We start from the raw sequence: 19,881 nt of genomic DNA on the forward strand, positions 1-19,881 counted from the left end.
ACAATGTTCCTTTGTTGGGTTCTCATGGTCACTGTCATGTTGCGTCTGCTAAAGGCCCTGCCCTTATCACTCTCGCTGGTGTTTCCTTTACATTTGGCTGACAGCAAGCATCCCCAAATCGTGTTTGTGAATAAAGTCGTCTGCTTGTTTTGACTGTCCCTAGCGAGCCGAAGGTTTCGACGGTCATCATCGGATATCTTCTTCGTCTGTGTTTGTTCTTCAGTTTCCGTCAAGTAACATCTCAGTAACCTTTTCCAAACGATACCTCGGTTTCCTTCAACGAGCAATACCTCACAAATGTGACCTCCCATTACCCAAATCCCTATGCTATAATAACGGTAATGGCATTGGTCCTAAAAGTAATAATGTTCCTGTGCTGTTAGCCGCCGTAGCATGGCTCCCCTGCTGAGCAGCCTGATGGCTGACCTCCTCGGACCTCGAACCCTGAATCATTACAGCAGGAAGAGAAAAAGAATTACCCTCGCAGATTGTTTCAGCTTCCTTCAGGGGCTTAATAACCAGGGCCAAAGAAGCAGAGGTCATTTTTCTTGACCTGCACCAAAAAAAAGTTCAACAAATCCCTTGCTGGGCTCTGTGTACCAAGCCAGTCCCAGATCTGGATGCGTGCGTCCCTCACAGCTGTAATGAGCTGAGAGAGATCTTCCATGAGGATGCCCTGGAGCCTGTGTGTACGTGTGTGTGTGCCCCGTGATACTGCATCGGACAGAGGCCTGAACCCCCTGCCTTCGACCCTGATTGACTTCTATCCATCCCCCCACAGATCACAGGCAGGGACTGCCAAAGGATAGGGCCAATTATGGACTTGAACATTCTGTATCATTGGTTCCTCACAATGCATGACTAATCCGCCTGTTTGTGTTTTCGCCCAGTGTCTGGTCTAGTCTGCACCATCTCTAAGATCATCCTCCTAATCAGGGAGTACGTGACGAGCATGTGCTCTGTGAGATCAGGACTCCCTCCAGATCTCATGTTTCCGAGCTTTCGGAAACATTTGAGAAGCACTTATTAGTTAGTGGGTGTCATTTAAGGTTCAGTGAGATAAATAGCTTTGCACGCTCAAGCTTTTCAGCCTCTTTGTTTGATTTTCACAAAGCTAGATAAGACCTTGCAGAAGTACGACAGAACTGTATTGTTCCAGACTTAAGTTTGACCTTGAATGTCTCTCTCTTTCTCTCTCTTTCTCTCTTTTTCTCTCTCTTTCTCTCTCTCTCTCTCTCTCTCTCTCTCTCTCTCTCTCTCTCTCTCTCTCTCTCTCTCTCTCTCTCTCTCTCTCTCTCTCTCTCTCTCTCTCTCTCTCTCGGTCTCTCTCTCTCTCTCTCTCTCTCTCTCTCTCTCTCGGTCTCTCTCTCCCTCTGTCTAATTTCTCAATCTCTTCCTTTTCTCTATTCCTCTCTCTCTCTCTCTCTCTCTCTCTCTCTCTGTCTCTCTCTTTCTCTCTCCCCCTCTAAGGTCTCCCCCAAGGCCCAGTCCTGGCAGCCTTCACTACTCTGACGAGGACGTCAGCATCAAATACAATGACCTGATCCCAGCGGAGAGCAGCAGCCTCACTGAAAAGCCCTCCGAGATATCAGACTCTCAGGTAGGGCTTCCACTCCCTCCGAACCCCCCACCCCCCCATGTCCACAATGCAACAGCCACAAAGCGAAGTTGAAGGCTCAACCAAAACAATTACAGAATGTGTGTTAGTCAGAGACCGAATGTGACACATATGTCCCAATTCTCATCATTGCAACAGAACTGTCTTCCTCCTTAGGAGTGTCCGGATATTTCCTCTAATATATATATTTCCGCCTAATTACGAACGAGGAAAATGTTTCTAGTGCGTCAGCCCTAACTAGAATGTCATCTGTTGACATACGTTGAAATGAGCAGCATATCCCCTGCCAGCTTTGGGGTTTCATAAGTTGGTCATCCCATGGGAAGGAGATCTAGAGGACATTCTCATGTGTCCCCTCCTCTCCTGTGTTGTCCTCACCCCTAATTAATCCTCCTCAAACAGGAAATGTCATGATAATATGGGTTGCTGGCATTTGGCCCCTCTAGATATAAGGAGTTCTGGATGTTTCTGTGTAAAACACAGAAACATCCAGACACTTGAGACACTCGACAGGGCACAGTAAGGGGGAGAAGAGGAGAGAATGGCAGAGGGAGGAGAGGAAGAGGAGGGATTCTGGAGGGTAAGAGGCCAGAGGGAATAGGATGGGGGAGGGAAGAGAAGAGAGATTCTGGGGGGGGAGACGGAGACGAGAAGAGAGATTCAAGAGGGGGCGAGGGGGATGGAGGAGAAATTCTGGAGGAGAGGAGGGGAGGAAAGGAAATGAAAGGAGAAGACAGATTCTGGAGGGGCGGTAGGGGGAGGAAGGAGAGGAGAGGTTCTGGGGGGAAGGAGAAGGGAGGGAGAAGCGGACATTGGGACAGCCACTCTGTTAACAAGAACATCTGTCTTCCACACCAAGGATTGGCTCCCTCCCTTGTCTATATGTCAGGTACCTGCACAGTCAAAACATTGTTCAACCCAGTTTGAATAAACACTGTTCCCCCGGGAGCCACAAACCTCTGTTATTCTTTTACCCTGCATAGACTCTCTGTTTACCTGCCACTTGTGTCAATAAATGGAGTAGCTGAATCTCTGACATCTGTCTACCCACGGCCTTGTAGTACAGTACACATGCCTGCTGCTGCATGCACACTCACGGGCTCTTACACCAACACAGCCGCGCAAACGATTCAACTTTTTTTCAAGAGACTAATTTTTTATTGTAAGTTTGCAATGTTTGAAAGTGTGATATAGTGTGCTCACGTACTGTATGTGAAACTTCACACAGAAAGGACCAATTAGGAGTATTTAAATGAGGATATGTTAGAAAGGCAATGAGTAAAACAATCTAACCCTTCAACACTGTCTGCCTCCCTGTCTGTCTGTCTCTGTCTGTCTGCCTGTCCTCCAGGACATGCTTGTGTTCTCATATCAGATCTCTGCTCCTCAGAGCTTTGGGTGAGCTGCTGTGATCACCTGTGTGTAGAGATTGAATCCCTTACCTGTACTCTAGGCTGTAGTCTCCCTGTAGTGAGAACTTGGTGACCTTCTGTCGGTTCTTGCCTGTCTTTTGATAGATGCCCTCAGATTAGATCAAAGTTAGAGTGGTGAAAGTGGTTTGTAGTCACGTCGAGATTTTGCTACTTTGTGCCAAAAAGCCTTGACCACACGGACATTTGCATCACCCTCCGCCGCTGTTAGGCAAGCGTGTCTAACGTCATCCATGTTTGGTCTGTGACCAGGGCAGCGACAGCGAATACGAGATGGATCCGGGCCGACAGAAGACCCACTCCTTTGTCAACCACTACATCAGCGACCCCACCTACTACAACTCCTGGCGTCGCCAGCAGAAGGGCGTCTCCCGCCCTCCGGCCTACGGATACGCCCAGCCCGAGCCCCTGGTCGAGCAGGAGCCCCGGCAACACCCTCCGCCGCTGCCTCCCTTGCCGCCCCTGCCCCCGCTGCTGCCCCAGGGGGCCCCCTCTCCCCAGCCCCAGGGCCAGGGCACTCTGTTCAGGCCCAAGGGCAGCCGGACTCCCACCCCATCCCTGCTGTCCTCTGAACCCAACAGCCAGCACAGCACCCTCCACAGGCCCCCCAGCAGCCTGGGCTGTGCCTCTCAGGCGCCTACCGCAGGCTTCTCCTCTTTTGTTTGACACCCAGCTCTCCTACCCATGACAACAAGCCTGGAGACTGACTTTTCCTTTTTCTTGTTGGTGGTTTACTCGTATTTGATTCCCGATTGGTTGTTTTTTATTTTTATTTTTTATATACTATTGACCGAGAGAAATTGCAGGCATCTTGGTAAGCATTTTTTGCTCCCATGTGAATGGTGTGTGTGCGTGTGCGCGTGTGTGTGTGTGCTTGAAAGGCGTGCGACTACGTGTAGGTGTTTTCAGAAAAAGACAATCATTTGGAACGTTTGTGTTGCTTCAGCACACTTGGTTTCAATTTGCGACAGAAGCTTGAAACGGGGATGAAGTTCCTCGTTTTAAAACAACATGTATTTATTGTAATTGCAGCTTGTGATGTGAGTGTTACTGTGTGAGGACGATGGCCATTAGACTCTGGTGAACAGAGACTGGCAACAAAAAGAACTGAATTGTGAACCGTGGACGAGCAAAGGAGAGAAGAAGGAACTATGGCAAGGACAACAACAAAAAAACGAGCACCTCTCAGCTTCAGTGGCTTCTTTCGACATTCTCACTTTCCCCAGTCCTAGTTGCAACTGCGTATGTAATACCGTGTGTGTTGGTCTGTTCGCTTTTGTTTCGACAGATATTTGTATCAATCAGCTAAAAGCAACAACAAAAAATCATCGAAAACACCACTCATGGCAATGTTGTAAATCACATTAAAGCATTGTGGCAGTAGTATGGGAAGTGTGTTGATTCCTCTACAGTCTCCAACACAATTTCTTCCCCTTGGTTTCAGCTGTTTTGTTTCTGTTTTGGGGATGAAATCAATACTCCACTTGATGCATATGACAGCCCGTACTCAAGCAGTTGCAACAGACACTCTTTGCGAGGAATGTGTTCATAAGTCACCTTCGTTTTACAGACACCATAAGACAGTGTGACAAGACTACAACGTCACAAGGAGTGAGTCAAGCTGTGTATGCTCCGGTGTTGTCATTGTGTAAGATGGGCATGGCTATGTCTGCCACTGAAAACTATCACGGGTGTGCTTTAGCTAGCTATGCCGACTTATCGCGGTCCTCTGAGCTCTCTGAGTTATTGGCTACTAGTAAAGTCATGTGCATTCCCCCCCCCCCTAGTCTCCAAGTGTTGTGTCAAGCAGATGTATTCACAGTCTCACGGTTGATGTTTTTCATTGTGTCTTCTATGAAGGACAGAACTATAGTGGGGCGTCGTTCAAATAGATTCAGGTTTACAGGACCTGCAACAATCTGTCGACTCTGAACACAAAGTGATGCCCTCACTTTTGCCCGCGCATGGCATGGTTACACTGTATCAGAGCTGCATGCAGGACCGGACAGCAGTTGCTTTGTAGATATATGTATTACCAAGAAACGGTATGAGATGTTGTGTGTCAAACACCTCTCTATGAACTCATATAAATAGCTCTCTAGCCAAGCAAGTTCATGATGGAGGTGCCCAAGATGACAATGATTCAATATGACACGTCATTCTGCGACTGGAGGAATATGTCTGTTACCTGCTTTCGTTACTTGTACTGTTCTGCATATTGTCGAATGTCGAATTGTTTTACTACGCTTTAGGGTATGGTTTTACTTTTACTTTCAAATAGTATTATGGGATATTGCTAAATAGAGACTTGAGGCAAATTTCAATCTTCAAGGTCCAAATGATCACCTGTCTTTTTACCGTGTGGTGGATATCATTGTATACATTCTGAAGAATTAATACTAGACCTGACCATGGTACTGTACTATTCAAAAAATAAATTATTCTATTTTCTAGTGTTTTTTTTGTGAATGTCTAGTATATATCCAAACTAGAAATTGGCTAGGAAGACACTACACATATTCCTCAGAGTCTGCTGACTGCCTTGAAGCTGACTCCCTCAAAGCTACAAGAATGACTGACATTTGATCTTAGCGAGCAGAATGTGGCCTCATTCTTCCAGCCATAACAGAGACAGACCTGGGGTACGTGGGGAAGAGGAGTAAGGCTCGAAGTCGGCCTGATCCTAATGAAGCACACTAAGAAGATGAGTGGAAATGAGAGAGAGAGAGAGAGAGAGAGAGAGAGAGAGAGAGAGAGAGAGAGAGGATGAGTAAGATGTGCCTCCTCTGGTTCTGGAGGCTTCTATGCCTGCCCTCTACCAACAGCTACAAGAAAATCAGCAGCGTCCGACAGGATGGCAGATGGTAAACGTGGCCCAAACTCGAACAAAGCTCTGCAGTCGAGGATGTCATTAAGAACCAACTCACGAGGCCCCAGCTCACCCATCAGCTGGCTGGATGGGGGGGATCTGACTGAGAACTCAGCCAGCAGCAGGAAACGACTGTAAAATATGACTGATGGACATTCACTTCTAGATATATAGTCAGTCAAGCTGTTAATTACATTACAGGGGTCCACTGAGAAAGTTAATGTATGTTCCTGTTTCTCTGAGGGGGAGGGGGGTACATAAAAGCTAAGTGCTTGTCATGAAGGAAGTTCATCACTGTCTAACAGAGAGATGTCTCCAAAGTCTTTATCGTATGTAATCTGGAAAAGACATATGAACGTCATTAGGTGTTTAATCATCACTAAGAAGCCGTTAAACAGTTTTTAAGGATTTAGAGTATAAGGTACAGTATGCAGATGGGGCAGGACAGATTTTTGACCTGTGATAACGACCGAGCCATTGACACATTCCTTTCTCCCAAGCACAAAGACTCCCAGAGCCTGTAGGTGGTCTTCTTTACCTTGGAGGTCGGCTCAAGCCCACCTCCACCCTGGAGGTGTAAACGAGTGGTGGAGCTGTGGAGGTCGGCAGATCAATTTGGAATACACACTGTCAGACAAATGGCCACCTGTCAACAGATCCATCACAATGACTAGTTAATTAATGGGTGAGACAGTAAAGGGATGGGTTTGAAAGCCTTAGAAGTTTTTTTTTGCACCAAATTACTCCTTTAAAAATAGAAATACATTTTTTGAAACAGTACCTAGATTACATCAACTAGTCAGACCCTTTGTGTCAACCTCCATGCTGTAGAAATACCTAACACCACACCCATGTTATTTGTTAGCTGTTTGAGTCAGCGTTTCACATTTAGTCTGATGCTAAACACATATTTCGACTTGCCATAAGGTAATATATAGGGTGATGCCATAGACAAAATAGAAATAGACATATTGGCCGATTACATCTAGCAATCGCGTTCAGAGGCCAGCGAATGGGCGTGCTCTAACTCTGGAAACAGCCTCTCAAGTAGGAAGGGGCCGAATTGGCTTATCACGCCTCAACAGTGAGCAGCGCTGCCAGACGTACAGGGAGAACACAGAGGCTGATGGATGACTTCCCTGCACACATTTGACAGACTTGTCAGGCAGCAAAGATCATACAAAATAAAGTTTTGTGTGGTTCGGTAGTACCTTGGTCTGCCTGGTGCATCAGTGCGGCGGAACATCCGAGATCGTTCAACGCCGTTGTTTGATGCACGCCTGCATTTACCCTCGCCCAAACAAGGGGGGAGACGCGTAATCTGAAAGAGCAGCTTGAACGACAATACCGGGGGGTTTATGAAAGAAAGAGATGCACGGTGAGTTCTTGCTCTCTTGCCTTAATGCACGAGACCTGTTGGTCAGAGAAATGATGTATATACATTCAATATGTAGTCCAGTAATATTTCTGCGCTAAGTATTACATTGTGGCTCACTGACAGCGTGGTGAGACAGAAGACAAGACGCTTTGTGATCAGCGGCGAGCTACTCATTGTTCCTGTGCCAGTGCTCCACCCGGCATGATTTAGGCTGAGATAAAATGCAATAAAGGTAATCTGCTGTTCCTTCGTTGGGCCACTGCAGTGCTGAACAAAGGCTTTCTACCTTCTCAATAGTTTTTGGTTATGAATAGAAATCATAGGCCAAGACCAGAACATAACAGTGCACGGGCTTTAGTGACGTGTATTCAGTTCAATTCACTTTATTTATGAACATGTCTATCCATACGCATCTGAATAACTCACACTGTAACACTGCTACAAAGGCAAGCAAAGTGGTGATAATGATTATGTATTTATAACGTTTGCCATTGTTAACCAAGGTACTGAAACGACTTCAGTTTACGATAGTGATTCTGATTTCCGAAGATACAGAATCATTCTCCAAATTCGTTTCGGTGTCCTATGCATGATTTAAGCAGTATTTATTGTGTATTTGGGCTGTTAGGTTTTTCTATTGATGCAAGTTTTGGTTTCCAGGTCATGTAATAGATCATTAACCAAGTTATGAGATAACTGAAATCCCTAACTTTGGCAAGCAAATTGTTTCTCCATACATAGAAAAGGTTCCCACTGTAGGCCTACGTTCTCTACACACGCAAACACGCAAACACAACACTCTCCAGTGTGTGTAAGTGCTGTGGAGCGGTCTACATGAGTAGCCTATCATTTTTCCAGCTCATTAGTAATGAATCATTACCCATGGGCTGACTTGGTTCATATGACTTGGCAAGTCCAGCCATGCCACTTGGCATGGCAGACATCTTGGCATGTGATAAGCTAATTGACAGGGTTGCCACCCAACTCGACTACAGGTTTGTGAGGCTTAAACAGCTGTTAGTTGGAAAGGCCATCAAGGGGATGCATGTACTGGCTGGTTGTTTGGTATTAAAGTCTGCCTGTCAACCTGTCTTATCAGAGCAGTACAGTGAGACTTGAGGTATCATACTGTGCTCCACAGGTTTCCCTTGATGGATTTAACAAATACTGTGGATGAACAGCCTTTTGAAGGTTGTTTGTCTCTTACAATCTTGTTAAATGGTGTTCATGTCTCTCTGGCACACACTCATAATCCTTTTCTGTCTTTATCCCACACTCTCTCGCTCTCTCTTTTGCAGAGTGCTCGCTATTTCCTGTAGGGACATTTGTTTTGGGACTGAAGGTGAAAGTTATCCCTCATTCCAGTGTTGTCGTAGAGTGCGCCAAGTGCTTTATGACTTTGCTGCACGGTGTAGACAGCAGCCACTGGCCCTTATCCCAGCCTAACTCGCTCAGAGGTCATGTTGGTGTCGTAGAGGATGCATGCTTGAAGCATAATTGATTAACCAGGGTGATTTTTAACATATTTCAAATATCACATTGGTTGATGTACAGCATAGTGTGTCTGGTTGTGGAGGTGGCCTGGCCCATGTCCGTTTGTGTCCTTGTTTTAGGGAAATGTACACCCCTCCCCCCAGGAAATTCCAATACTGTAACTTCTTTTCTTCTTCTTTGGTATGTGTGGATAGTGACAGTGAGCTGAATGAAGATAACAGAGAAAGCATTGGTTCAAGGATGTTCGTATCACTTTGAACCTCTATGCTTGCTTTGAAGTAAATATGGACCATAGTGATACCGTTAGCCTACGGTAAGAACTAGGGTTCAAGATGGTATTTATGAATTACTGGTGGATAAACAAAACATGATTCTACTTTTCATAAATTGGTCCCTTTCACATGGTGCTGTCTTCCTGTTGGCGCATGCTGGTTCTGTTCTGGCTGGCTGACCTGTCCAACCTTTGATCCACAGTTCATTTGTTCACCGCTAAAACTTTGATATAACCCTGTAGTCCCAACATTGAATTCCAAGAGTGTCTCGTATGTCACTTTGTGAATACTGTGTTTGTTCCTGTCCCTCTTGTTGGCGGATGTCTTCTAGTCTTGCCCAACATTATGCATTGTGTGTTTGTGTGCTGTGGCTTTGTAACATAAGCCACTGAGTATGTTTGTTCACCCTCCTTTCCCCTCCCCCCTGCTCCCCCCCTCACTTGTTGTCTATGTTCCGATGGAGCTGATACCAGGCTGGGGCTGGACAGTGGGGGGGAAAAAAGCATCACCCCTGAGAGAAACCTGACCTGGGACTAGTGTTAGCTTGGTGCTGTTGGACCCAGGACAGTAACACTCCACACCAGAGTTATACAGTACTGCACTCAGGGAGGACCAAAAAACCTGCAGACAGTTGATGAGATCCTGAAGTTGCTCACAGTAGACTCCTGGGTGTGAGGACCTGGGTAACGAGTGTGGATCCCGTTCTGTCTCAGTGCCTCTCTCCTCTCCAGCCACACGGCTCTTCGTTGACAGCGCCCCTCGTCTGCTCACAGTATAATAATTACAGCGCTGTAGCACTTAAAAGCACATGTCTGTGGATGCCATCATTTACACGTTCCTTCCACTTAGGAACGAGGGGGGGGGGGGGCAGGGGAGAGCGGGAAGGAGGACTGGGCAATTCCGTCAAAGCTTGTTTAGCACCTCTCATTCCTCTGCTAGGAGGAGACACCTGGACACACAGGCCCCTCCCTCCCTTTCTCTCCCTCCCTCCCTCTCTCCCTCCCTTCCACTCCCTCCCTTTCTCTCCCTCCCTTTCTCTCCCTCCCTTTCTCTCCCTCCCTCCCTCTCTCCCTCCCTTTCTCTCCCTCCCTCCCTCTCTCCCTCCCTTCCACTCCCTCCCTTTCTCTCCCTCCCTCTCTCCCTCCCTTTCTCTCCCTCCCTTTCTCTCCCTCCCTCTCTCCCTCCCTCTCTCCCTCCCTTTCTCTCCCTCCCTTCCTCTCCCTTTTCCCTCCTTGTGTCTTTGCTCAGTGGTGACACGGCCACCTGGCCATGTTGATATCTGTTTATCCTTTATCCGCACGATAAGTAACTTACAGAGAGAGGGGTGCTTTTAGAAGGGGTGCTATTGGAATTAGGATCATTAAGGTGGACTATCCAGTGGATCAAACCGTTTGTGATAGCACCTGACCCGATCACGACCTGACCTCTGTCAATGGTCACGCTTGTCCAATCCTGTTTTTGCCATCTGCAACAGCTCTGTCGTGCGCTACATATTTGTCATCCCACAGCTGGATGAGGGTTTGTGTGTTTGTTTGGTTAGGCGGTCAGTAGTACAGTGTGGATGGTGATGTTTATATGAGTCTCAGGAAGGGCAGGCTGAGTTGATTTCCGGAGAGATGGGAGGGTTGAGTTGTTCATACGCCATACCCTTCCTGTCAACTCAGGCCCCAACACACCCCGAAAAGTTTTTTCCACTACACACTCACTTGTGAGTGTAGTCACTCGCGTGTGTCAGCAGTAATTGCCATGTTGACTTTACTGATGTCAGGCACTTATCATTTGGGTGATCGGGCACATTTTGCAGAGCTGTGCACACAGCTGGAGATCCTTGGATGTATTCATCAGGTATGGGACCAATTAGCGAATATGGTCAACTGGAACCAGCCCTCACAGACACCGCTCTTGAGGAAGAAAGTTTCACAGAGACTCGTGTTTTAGAAACCAGAGGAAGCCTTTCGGGCATGTCCTCAACTTGTGTCTGCCGGTTTTCCGTTCCTGGTCCATTTTTTCTCTGGGTGTGTTGAAGGGCTCTAAACGCCAGGGTGGTGCCCCCTAAAGGCCTCTTTTGTTTACATGTGGATGTCATGCACAGTGGCCAGCTGAATATCTAGGGAAGTGTGAGAGAGATGGGAATAGAGGAGACTGTAATAGAGGCTAGGGCTGAGCCATTGATAGTTGTCTGACATCTCAGTGTCATGTTAGAGACTTCATTGGAAGAACTGCAGACACTTTTTTCAAAAGTTTAGAGGAAACGATTTGAACCAGGGCTAATCTTGATCTAAGGGCAAATGTTCTACCAGTGAGGCATACTCACTAATCTGTACTGTCAGTCCAATAGGCTCTGTAGGAAAGTCATTTAAACACCAGGCCGATTCTGTTTGACAAGATGAAAATTAATTCGTAACAGTTCTTATCTCTGTGACAGGTCATTTTCTTCTGCAAGCCACATAAAACAACTTTGTACCATTTATTTTTGATCTCAACTGGTATTTTGTCTTGGATATTACATAGATAACGTTCTGAGGTTGACTCTATCATGAACAATACTTGTTTTTACTTGTGCCTGAAGCCAAAGCCATAGCAGTGATCACTGCCTTTATACCTTGCCTCTGGGGGGGGTTATATTCAGCAACTGTTATGGTTGTAGTCCCACCGACACTTAACCTAGTGTGTCTGTCAGGAAGGTATGCAAGCTGTAACGTAAAAGAGTCATCATTTAGGCCGACAGGTACACATAGGTGACTGGCTCCAGGCCTGTTCTCTCTGCAAAGATGTTTCTCATTGGTTGTCGGTGGGTTTTGAAGTGCTGATAGGTCATCTCCTCCCCCCTCCTCCTTTTGACCCTGACTCCCTATGATTGCTTTCTCCCCTTGCTTGAGGCCTTTCGCTGGAGAAGCCTTTATTTTATGATCTGCTTTTAAACGGCGCAGGTCTTGAGATGAGTGTCGTGATAGGTCCGTACACAATGGCTGGCGTTACCTTGTAGTGAAAGACGGGAGAAGCAAAAGAAAAAAGGCTCATCGTTTGGTGTCCTCGGATAGATACCATTTCTTTTCTCTGGGAGCCTGAGGATATTTGCTTTAATGGCTGTGGTTTGAGGTATCGAAGATCAATATGACTTGTCGGGTGTTCGCCAGAAGTAAACAGTATGAAAATATAGATTTGTAGATATTCCTGGTTCTCTGCACACACAACAAAAACACAAGATTCGGGGGGGAAAATGACGTCCTATGTGCTTCCCCTGTCAAAGCGACTTAACTGTCATGTTTGTGATATTTACGTAGGGACCATTCTGTTGGTTTGAGTGAAGAGGAGTTCCCCCTTATGTAGGCTTTGATCCTGACCGGACCAGAGTGGGCTGTACTGGTTGAGTGTGGAGGTATGACACGAGCCCACCGGGTGACCTCACACGCGGCACAAGGCGGGAAGCTCTGTGAAAGCCACTGTCTCGTTGAAAGCACGGGGGGCTTTCACCCCTTACTTGGGGTTAACACTCTATAACTCTCACCCACACCCACGCCCCTTTGTTGTGTGAAGGTTGAATGGAATAGGTTATTTCAAGTATTTCAAGAGGCGTGTGTCTGAACAAGAGGGGTGGATGTGATGTTGGACTTGGAGCCAATGCACTCAGTCCCCCTCAGACAGCTTCTTATCTGTTTCAGCAAGTCTCTTTTCTAGAACTGGATGCACACACAAACACACACACACACACACAAAATACACAAAGTATATCATTCTCCATCTGGCCTCGCCCAATGGTTGGTTGATGTCTGTGTGATGGATAGATAATTACATTTCCCCCTTGCCTGGCCTTGGCCTGCTCTCTCTTAGTAGGGGATTCGACTGTGGTGAGTGAGTCGTTCGGCAGATCGACGTCCAGCACAGTCCATATGTCCGCTCACAAGATGGCCCGAGTCACAAGGAGAAACATTAGCTTGTTGGCTGTTGAAACCGAGTCGTTCACTGCCAGTTAGTTCTAGAAGGGTTGTCATGTTCAGATTTATTACTCGTTTAGTTTATCCGGTCAAGTGGCAGTCAGGGAACCGGGCTCGCATTTTTGATTGGTGGTCTTACTGCTTCTGTCACAGATCAAAGAGCCCAGTGTCATCACTCAGCAGTTCTGGGTCTTTTTAGATGGTCGTTAAGGGCCGTATGTGGTCCTCCTCCCCTCTGCGGTCCTCGGGTCATTGTGTCCTCCATCCAGGTCACTGGCTGTTCGTGGGCCAGACGGGGAGAGGGTGCAGAAGGGTGGTGAACACATGGAAGGAATTGATTATTGCGTAGCAACGGCAATATCCAATCAGCGTAATGGGCCGCATTCGGGTTTGTGAATGGTGTGCGTGTTTGTGTGAGTGGGTTGCTTGTGTTCATTTGAGTATGGCATGCCGAGTGTGAGTTTAACGACAGGAAGTAAGAGAGGATGTTGGTCTTGAATCACAGAAGATTGCCCGGCGGGTCAATATTCCATCTCTGACTGAACCGGTTTGATTGCCACGTTTGAAAAACGCCAGTCCATTTCCAATGATTGCTATTACTCTCAGGGGACTTTCAAACATTATGCACGCTGTTAATGATGGATTGGAGAGTAAATGGGAGTGTGTCCAAAGCTTAGTGGGTTAGTGATCTGCAGATCAAGAGCTCTCAGACTCGCAGGTTCAAATGTCCCCCGTACTGTTACGCCTCATTGGATGAAAGCGACTGCTAGATGAACGCATAACATTACATATTTAACATGACTGGGGCTTACCGTTCCCATAGCTAGCATTATAGCTCCTCTGAGACTGACAGAAGATCCAGAGGCACGACATAGAGCTGCAGTATTACTCTCGGAAAAAAATACAGGCTCGTAACCACTGTTGGACATCTGCGGAAAGTCCGTTTTACTTGTGTGGACGTTGATTTATTCCCTTGGAAACTCCACTAACTGCTTTGAGAAGGCCTAGTTACAGCAGCCACGAGAAGCCATTAGTCCAGAGCCTAAGCCCAAGACTTTACTTTGGATTTGCCTCTGAGGGTTTGGGCGTGTATTTCTTCCCATAAAGTTTGGTCATAACCATATAGTATTTAGTCAGGTTTAGGGTCCTCCTCAGGCTTATATTGATCAGCAATGGGAGCTATAAGTAGAGCTAACGTTACGTTCCCAGGACAGACATTTATATATGAGCAGCCCCTGGAATGTCACCCCCGAACCAGATGTCTGAAGCTGAGAGTAGCATTTTCTTTTCGCATTTTTGGAACTGTTCCCAGTTGTGTGTGTGTGTGTGTATGTATGTGTGTGTGTGTGTTGAGAGATGGAAGTGGTGAAATGTGCCTGCCTGCCCTGCAAGGCTGGGTTGTCTCACGGCTATCCTCCCTGGACTCTACGCTGAGGGGTGAAGGTTGGTGCAGTGTGTGTGCCGGGGCTGTCAGAGGGGTGCTGCATTCACTCTGAATCGGCTACTTCTCTTTCTCTCTTGCTCTGTTTTTCCTCCTCCAACTCTCAGATGGACGACACTGGTGTCAGTCCTCCTCTCCTCTCTTCCCCCCCCGCCGCCTCCTCTTCTTCTCTCCATTTGTGTCGGCTGACATAGATGTTGTGAGAGCCTGTTTGTGAAGTCAATCCCCCCCCCCCCCCACGTTGACCCCACCATTCCCACGGTCACTGCCTTCTCAGGCCCTCTACTGCTTACACACACAGACACACACACACACACACACACACAGCGCTATTAATATGCTCGATCCGAGTCACATCTAATCAAACTGTTGGAGGCTTGTGCTGCAGCGGGTCTGGTGTGTCCTCCAGGTTGGAGTGAAGCAGGAAGTGATGTAGTGATGACCACTCCGGGCCTGAGATCTGGCACGGCGGAGCTGTGGTATCAGGAGTCTGTGCCAGGGCCCCGAGGGGGCGGGGGGAGCAGGGGGGGGGGGGGAGGGGGAGGAGGGGGGAGGACTCTCCATTGGAGGTCTCCCCATCTCGCGTGGTTGTTTTCTCTCTCCCTTTCTGCCACCCAGAAGCTCTGTCACATAAACACGACTTGCTCCTCGTATGGCATTCTTTGAATTATTTGTGCTCCCGCCCCCCCCCCCCCGCCCCCGCGCAAAAAAACATGTTTGCAAATGCAGCTGTTTCCAAAGCAAAACTAATGTATGTGTAATTTGACCTTGTTCGGTCCATGAGCGGGGTCATGGAAACTGAGTTTTTCCCTCCCTGTGCTGCCTCAGTGGTTTGAGTCAGAAGGATGTGTTTACCCTTCCTTAGACACTCTACTGTAGTGTCAAGGACACAAAAGATGAATGAGACTCAGGTAAGTGGTCAGACTAAAGGTGGCAGCATCGTGCTGCCCGTCGTGGAGGAAAGCAGGGCAAGGGTTGCTTCGGGGAGGCTGTCGCGAAGCCGAACGCGTTTTCTGCAGCTCGGAGACAGGAAACGCCTGCAAGAGGGGGTTGCCATGGAGACCGAGATCAGGTGAGGGCATTAACAGGAAGTAGAGTCTCAGCTGGCAGAAAGAGAGGGGTGGAGACAGAGGAGGAGGTCGAGCCGACGGCTGCCAAAAAACGCTTACCGTAGCCAAATCTGCCCTGTGGCCCTACCCAAAACTCAGCCATCATAAATATGTTATGAGCGCAGAGAGGAGAGGGGGTCTGGAAGGAGGAATAAGGGCCTGGATAGCTCTGACATGCTGATGTGAGTAAACAAAGGAGGAATGTTCCGGAGATAAAGATGTGCCATTAGAGAGGAAAGGGATTTGCAGTAAAGAGGTCGAGGCAAGCAGCTGTCTTTGAATGCATTCTACATTATTTTAATCAAATGAAAAGCATAATAGTGTAATAAAGATAAACATCAGTTATATTTTTCGTTCCACAGTGATTATCTCTAAGAACCCAATTAACTGGAATTAATATGTTCATTATGTAGGGCTCTGTGTGAGCATGTGTGTGTGTGTGTGTGTGTGTGTGTACATCACGTGTAATGCAGTTTGGATGACTATCGTGTTGGAGATGGTCAAGTCTTCAGGGTAGCACCAGTGGTGGCCCACGGTAGCTTGGCTCCAGGCCTGGTACAGATCGCTGGTTAGACAGTAGCTCTGCACTACTTACCACAGGGGTGTTCAGCATCACAGTAATGTCTTCTGTCAGCTGCCTGGGAGAATCTTTATGTCTCTCCCATCTCTGTGTTTCTGTGTCTCGTTCCCCACCTACTTCTCTCTGTTCAGCTCTCTGATACACGTCTTGTTTTCTCTGTGTCACTCTGTGACCCGTTCTGTTGAAGATGACGGATGTTCTGTCCCGTCACTCTCGTACGCAGCCTCATTTGTCTTAGTCCAGGGACCCAGTTCTGTCTGACCACAGCACAGCGTGGCCTGGATAGTACTATCCCCCTTCTGGACAAGGCTATTTTCTCTTCAAGTTATGTAAGAAGGCCTCGTTGAGTGTAGGACTGTTGCTTTTGTTGTGTGTCAAGACGTTTTGAAGTTTTTTTTTTTGTTGGATCATAGCAGCTTTCTTCCGCTTATGTTTCAGTATTAGTAGGTCATTGGTTGCAGCGGGCAGTTTCCTCTGCAGCACGTCTGGTTGGTCTGTGGTTTGGTGGTGGGGACCTCCACAGAACGGCGTGTCTAATCTCTCTCGGTTCACTTGGTCCTTTTCAAGGAAGCTCCAAACCCCCCCGTTTCCCCCGAGCCACGCTGTATATCATCGCAGCGGTTGCTCCGGCTCAAAGGCTCTGGGAACCTGTAATTAGCGGAACACTTAAAATTCTTAGATAGGATTTTACGGGCCTAATTGCTGTAAACATGTTTGACGGTTGCGAGGAGGTTGCGACGGAGCCCCAGTGTAAAGGTTAGACTGCAGACAAGAGGAGCCATGGCAGATAAACCTTCCCCCAGGACGCTGTTCCTCTCTGCTGTCATATCTCAGTATTGACTGATGCCTCTTGGTCTTGTTTGTCTGAAGCTGAGGGGTACAGAGTCCTCGATCACCTTTGGATATCAGGCGGACTGCACCACTGCTCTCTGAGAGGGGGGGGGTTGTTCGTTTGAAGGAGGAGTCGGTAGGTGTCCATGAGGATGATCTGGTCTGATTAAGCATGGCCTCACCCCCCTCTTCACTTTGAGTTAGCTGGATGACTCGGCAGCAAGCTGTTTACTGCATGGATAGAGGCTCGGATTGCCTGAGGCGTGTGCTGAGGCAAGAGTCTGCAATGTCTCTTATGCTTCCTCATGTTGTCTTTCCTTTCCCTCCTTTTCAGATCCTGACACACATGACCGGGACTAAAAACACCAGGGTTATCGTTTCTGGAGGCAGCCATCAACGTGACGAGGGACAGCTCGGAGTGGCAACTCAGCGAATCGACCCAAACTTGACGTGAGTTTTTCCACACCGGCCCACGAGACCCCTCGCCCCAGTGTGTGTGTCTGAGGAGAGCGACCCCGAGCAGCCACCATGCCCATCCTCAAGCAGCTCGTGTCGGGCTCGTCGCAGACCAAGCGCCGCTCGCGTATGGACCTGACCCGGGAGATGATCAGCGCCCCGCTGGGCGACTTCCGCCACACCATGCACGTGGGCCGCAGCGGTGACGCCTTCGGAGACACCTCCTTCCTCAGCACCCGCTCCGGGGAGCCCCCCCGCGAGGCGCAGGCCTACCCCCACTCGCCCCGCCCGGGCCTGCTGTCCCGCACCTTCCGGAGCAGCAAGCGCTCCCAATCCGTCACCAGGGTGGACCAGCACGACGGCGCGCTAGCGCCCTCCGGTGGCTCGCCCACCTACGTCAAGAACGCCATGTCCCTGCCCTTCCTCAACGACGAGGACGGCGACCGAGTGGAGGTCGGCAGGGTCCCCCAGAGCCTGTCCTCCAGCCCGCTGAAGCAGCCGAACGACCTGGACGGACGGCCCTCCAACGGGGCGGACGGCGCCCGCTCCCTGGAGCTGGACGAGAGGAGCTTCGGCGAGTTGACGGACCTGCCCGGCTTCATGCAGCCCTACGGAGGGGGCATGAAGAAGGCCGAGTCGGTCATGTCCTTCCACATCGACCTGGGGCCCTCCATGCTGGGGGACATCCTGGGGGTGATGGAGAAGGAGGACGACGACCTGGGCTACGAGGAGGGCGGGAACAGCGAGGGCCGCGCCTCGCCGCCCCTGGCTGCCCACGGCGACGGGGAGGACGGGACGGAGGTCGGAGGAGAGGAGGAGGAGGAGGAAGAGGTGGAGGATAGAGGAGAGGAACGGGAGGAGGAGGGAGTGGAGGAGAAGGAGGAGGAGGAGGTGGTAGAGGTCGAGTCGCAGCAGTCCTCGGAGCGCCCCCCCAGCTCAGTGGATCTGGAGCAGGAAAACGGGGGTCCCTACACCCCAGAGTACACGCCGGAACTCCAGCCCAAACACCTGCTCCACCTGGACAGCTGCTCCGTATCTAGCTCTGGATCTGCCGCCGCCGCGGACGACAAGCCGGCCGGCCAGGCCCGGGGAGGGGACACGGATAGCGCCACCTTCAGCGTCCCCCCGGAGGAAGAGAGCAACTTCTCCTCCTTCATGGAGGACGAGGACGACGAGATCCGCGTATGAGTTCCGTCGAAGCGCCTTCCCAGCCCAGGATCGCAATGTGCAGAGAGTCGAGAACTGGAGGACGAGAGGAGAGGCGGCCCCCGCCCCTCTTCGGCGCACGGACGTGTCCGCCGGAATGAAGCGGCTGCCGTGTTTCCGTGGGAGTACGAGCGCGTTCGGACGGGGAGGGGGACGCGAAGGGTCTGGTGTTCCTGCGGAGAGAATCCACGGCACGGTTCTGTCTGGAGGGGCCGCAAACCCCATCTGTCATCCTGCTCCCAGTCCTTCGATCTGCACACTGAGGGAGCTGACACGTGGGACTGCGTGTTGTTAGTTTATTATGGAACATTCCGGAATGTTGGGACGAGCGGGAGGGGAAATAAAAGACTTGGGGTGGGGGGGTGGGGGGAGGGGCACTTTGTCCACTGTCACCATATACCGTTTGTGTCACAAATGAATATTGCTTAACTCTCTTTTCCTTCAATGTCTTCTTCTCCTTCTTCTGTTATGTTTGCCGGCTGAGGGCACTGTTGGCGTGTCGGGAGTGCTCCGTCTCTGGCTTGAACAGAGCAGCATGTCCTGACGACGGTCTCACAATAAAGAGGCCTGTTTCTCCACTGGGTCCAGCTGGGCTGCCCGTAGCATCCTTCACCACAGTCTCAACAAGTACCAGAACAGAGCCATGAATCACTGTCCCAAGCACCATCCATAGCAGCATAGTTTCATGACACAACGTGGGCTTGTGTTTGAACCACAGCTCAGCCCCAACTGTTTCCTGCCATAAAAAAGGGAGCCTGGAGCCAGGAGACCATGTTTACCTAACGGAGGACTTAACTACTCTCTGTCTAATGCTAGGTGTTGATCAGGATGGGTCTGGCTCTTAGCCGTAGCAGATAGACTGCGGTTAAGGCCGTAAACCTTTGTGGGGGAGGCGAGAAGCTCAAGAGCAGTGCCTGTGTACGCACACCACACTGTTGGAGGATGTTGGACAAGGGGCCTCCAAAGAGTTAGTGTGTGCTCCACCTTCCTCTCTCTCTCACCTGCAAATCACTCCCTTTTTTTTAATCGCCCGATTCAGAAGAAACAGAAAGGCCTCAAGCTTTTTTTTCGATCCCGGATGATTGTTTGTGCGCGACTTGGTTGTCGTAGATATGTTTTGGTTGCATAGCGGGTGTCTTGTCATGCACACTCAGATGACACTCTGATGCTAACCACATCCTTCCTTTCTCGTCGGCCTTACTGACAACTGGCTTTAAACACGCACTGTGGTGCAGCTGTGTCTAGTGTTTTAACCCCATCGT

General features: G+C 49.2%; 2 protein-coding genes across 4 annotated transcripts; both read left to right on the forward strand.

The window, feature by feature from the left end:
* The first annotated feature begins 1,457 nt into the window (after positions 1-1,457).
* LOC124479590 (protein sidekick-2-like) lies at positions 1,458-4,119 on the forward strand. The gene is made up of 2 exons (XM_047038389.1): positions 1,458-1,600; positions 3,301-4,119. Exon 2 carries the CDS (start codon positions 3,322-3,324, stop codon positions 3,712-3,714), a length of 393 nt encoding a protein of 130 aa, XP_046894345.1. The 5' UTR covers positions 1,458-1,600; positions 3,301-3,321; the 3' UTR covers positions 3,715-4,119.
* A 2,864-nt stretch (positions 4,120-6,983) lies between these two features.
* cdc42ep4a (CDC42 effector protein (Rho GTPase binding) 4a) lies at positions 6,984-18,950 on the forward strand. 3 transcript variants are annotated; one of them, XM_047039016.1, is made up of 3 exons: positions 6,984-7,295; positions 7,419-7,527; positions 17,292-18,950. In XM_047039016.1, the coding sequence occupies exon 3, from the start codon at positions 17,486-17,488 to the stop codon at positions 18,599-18,601; it is 1,116 nt and encodes a 371-aa protein (XP_046894972.1). In that variant the 5' UTR covers positions 6,984-7,295; positions 7,419-7,527; positions 17,292-17,485; the 3' UTR covers positions 18,602-18,950. The 3 variants fall into 3 exon arrangements, with proteins under 3 accessions (XP_046894972.1, XP_046894971.1, XP_046894973.1); XM_047039015.1 differs by lacking the exon at positions 7,419-7,527; XM_047039017.1 differs by lacking the exons at positions 6,984-7,295; positions 7,419-7,527 and adding an exon at positions 15,549-15,728.
* The last annotated feature ends 931 nt before the right edge of the window (positions 18,951-19,881 follow it).

This window comes from Hypomesus transpacificus, chromosome 17, assembly GCF_021917145.1.
Source record: "Hypomesus transpacificus isolate Combined female chromosome 17, fHypTra1, whole genome shotgun sequence".
Lineage (NCBI taxonomy): Eukaryota > Metazoa > Chordata > Actinopteri > Osmeriformes > Osmeridae > Hypomesus > Hypomesus transpacificus.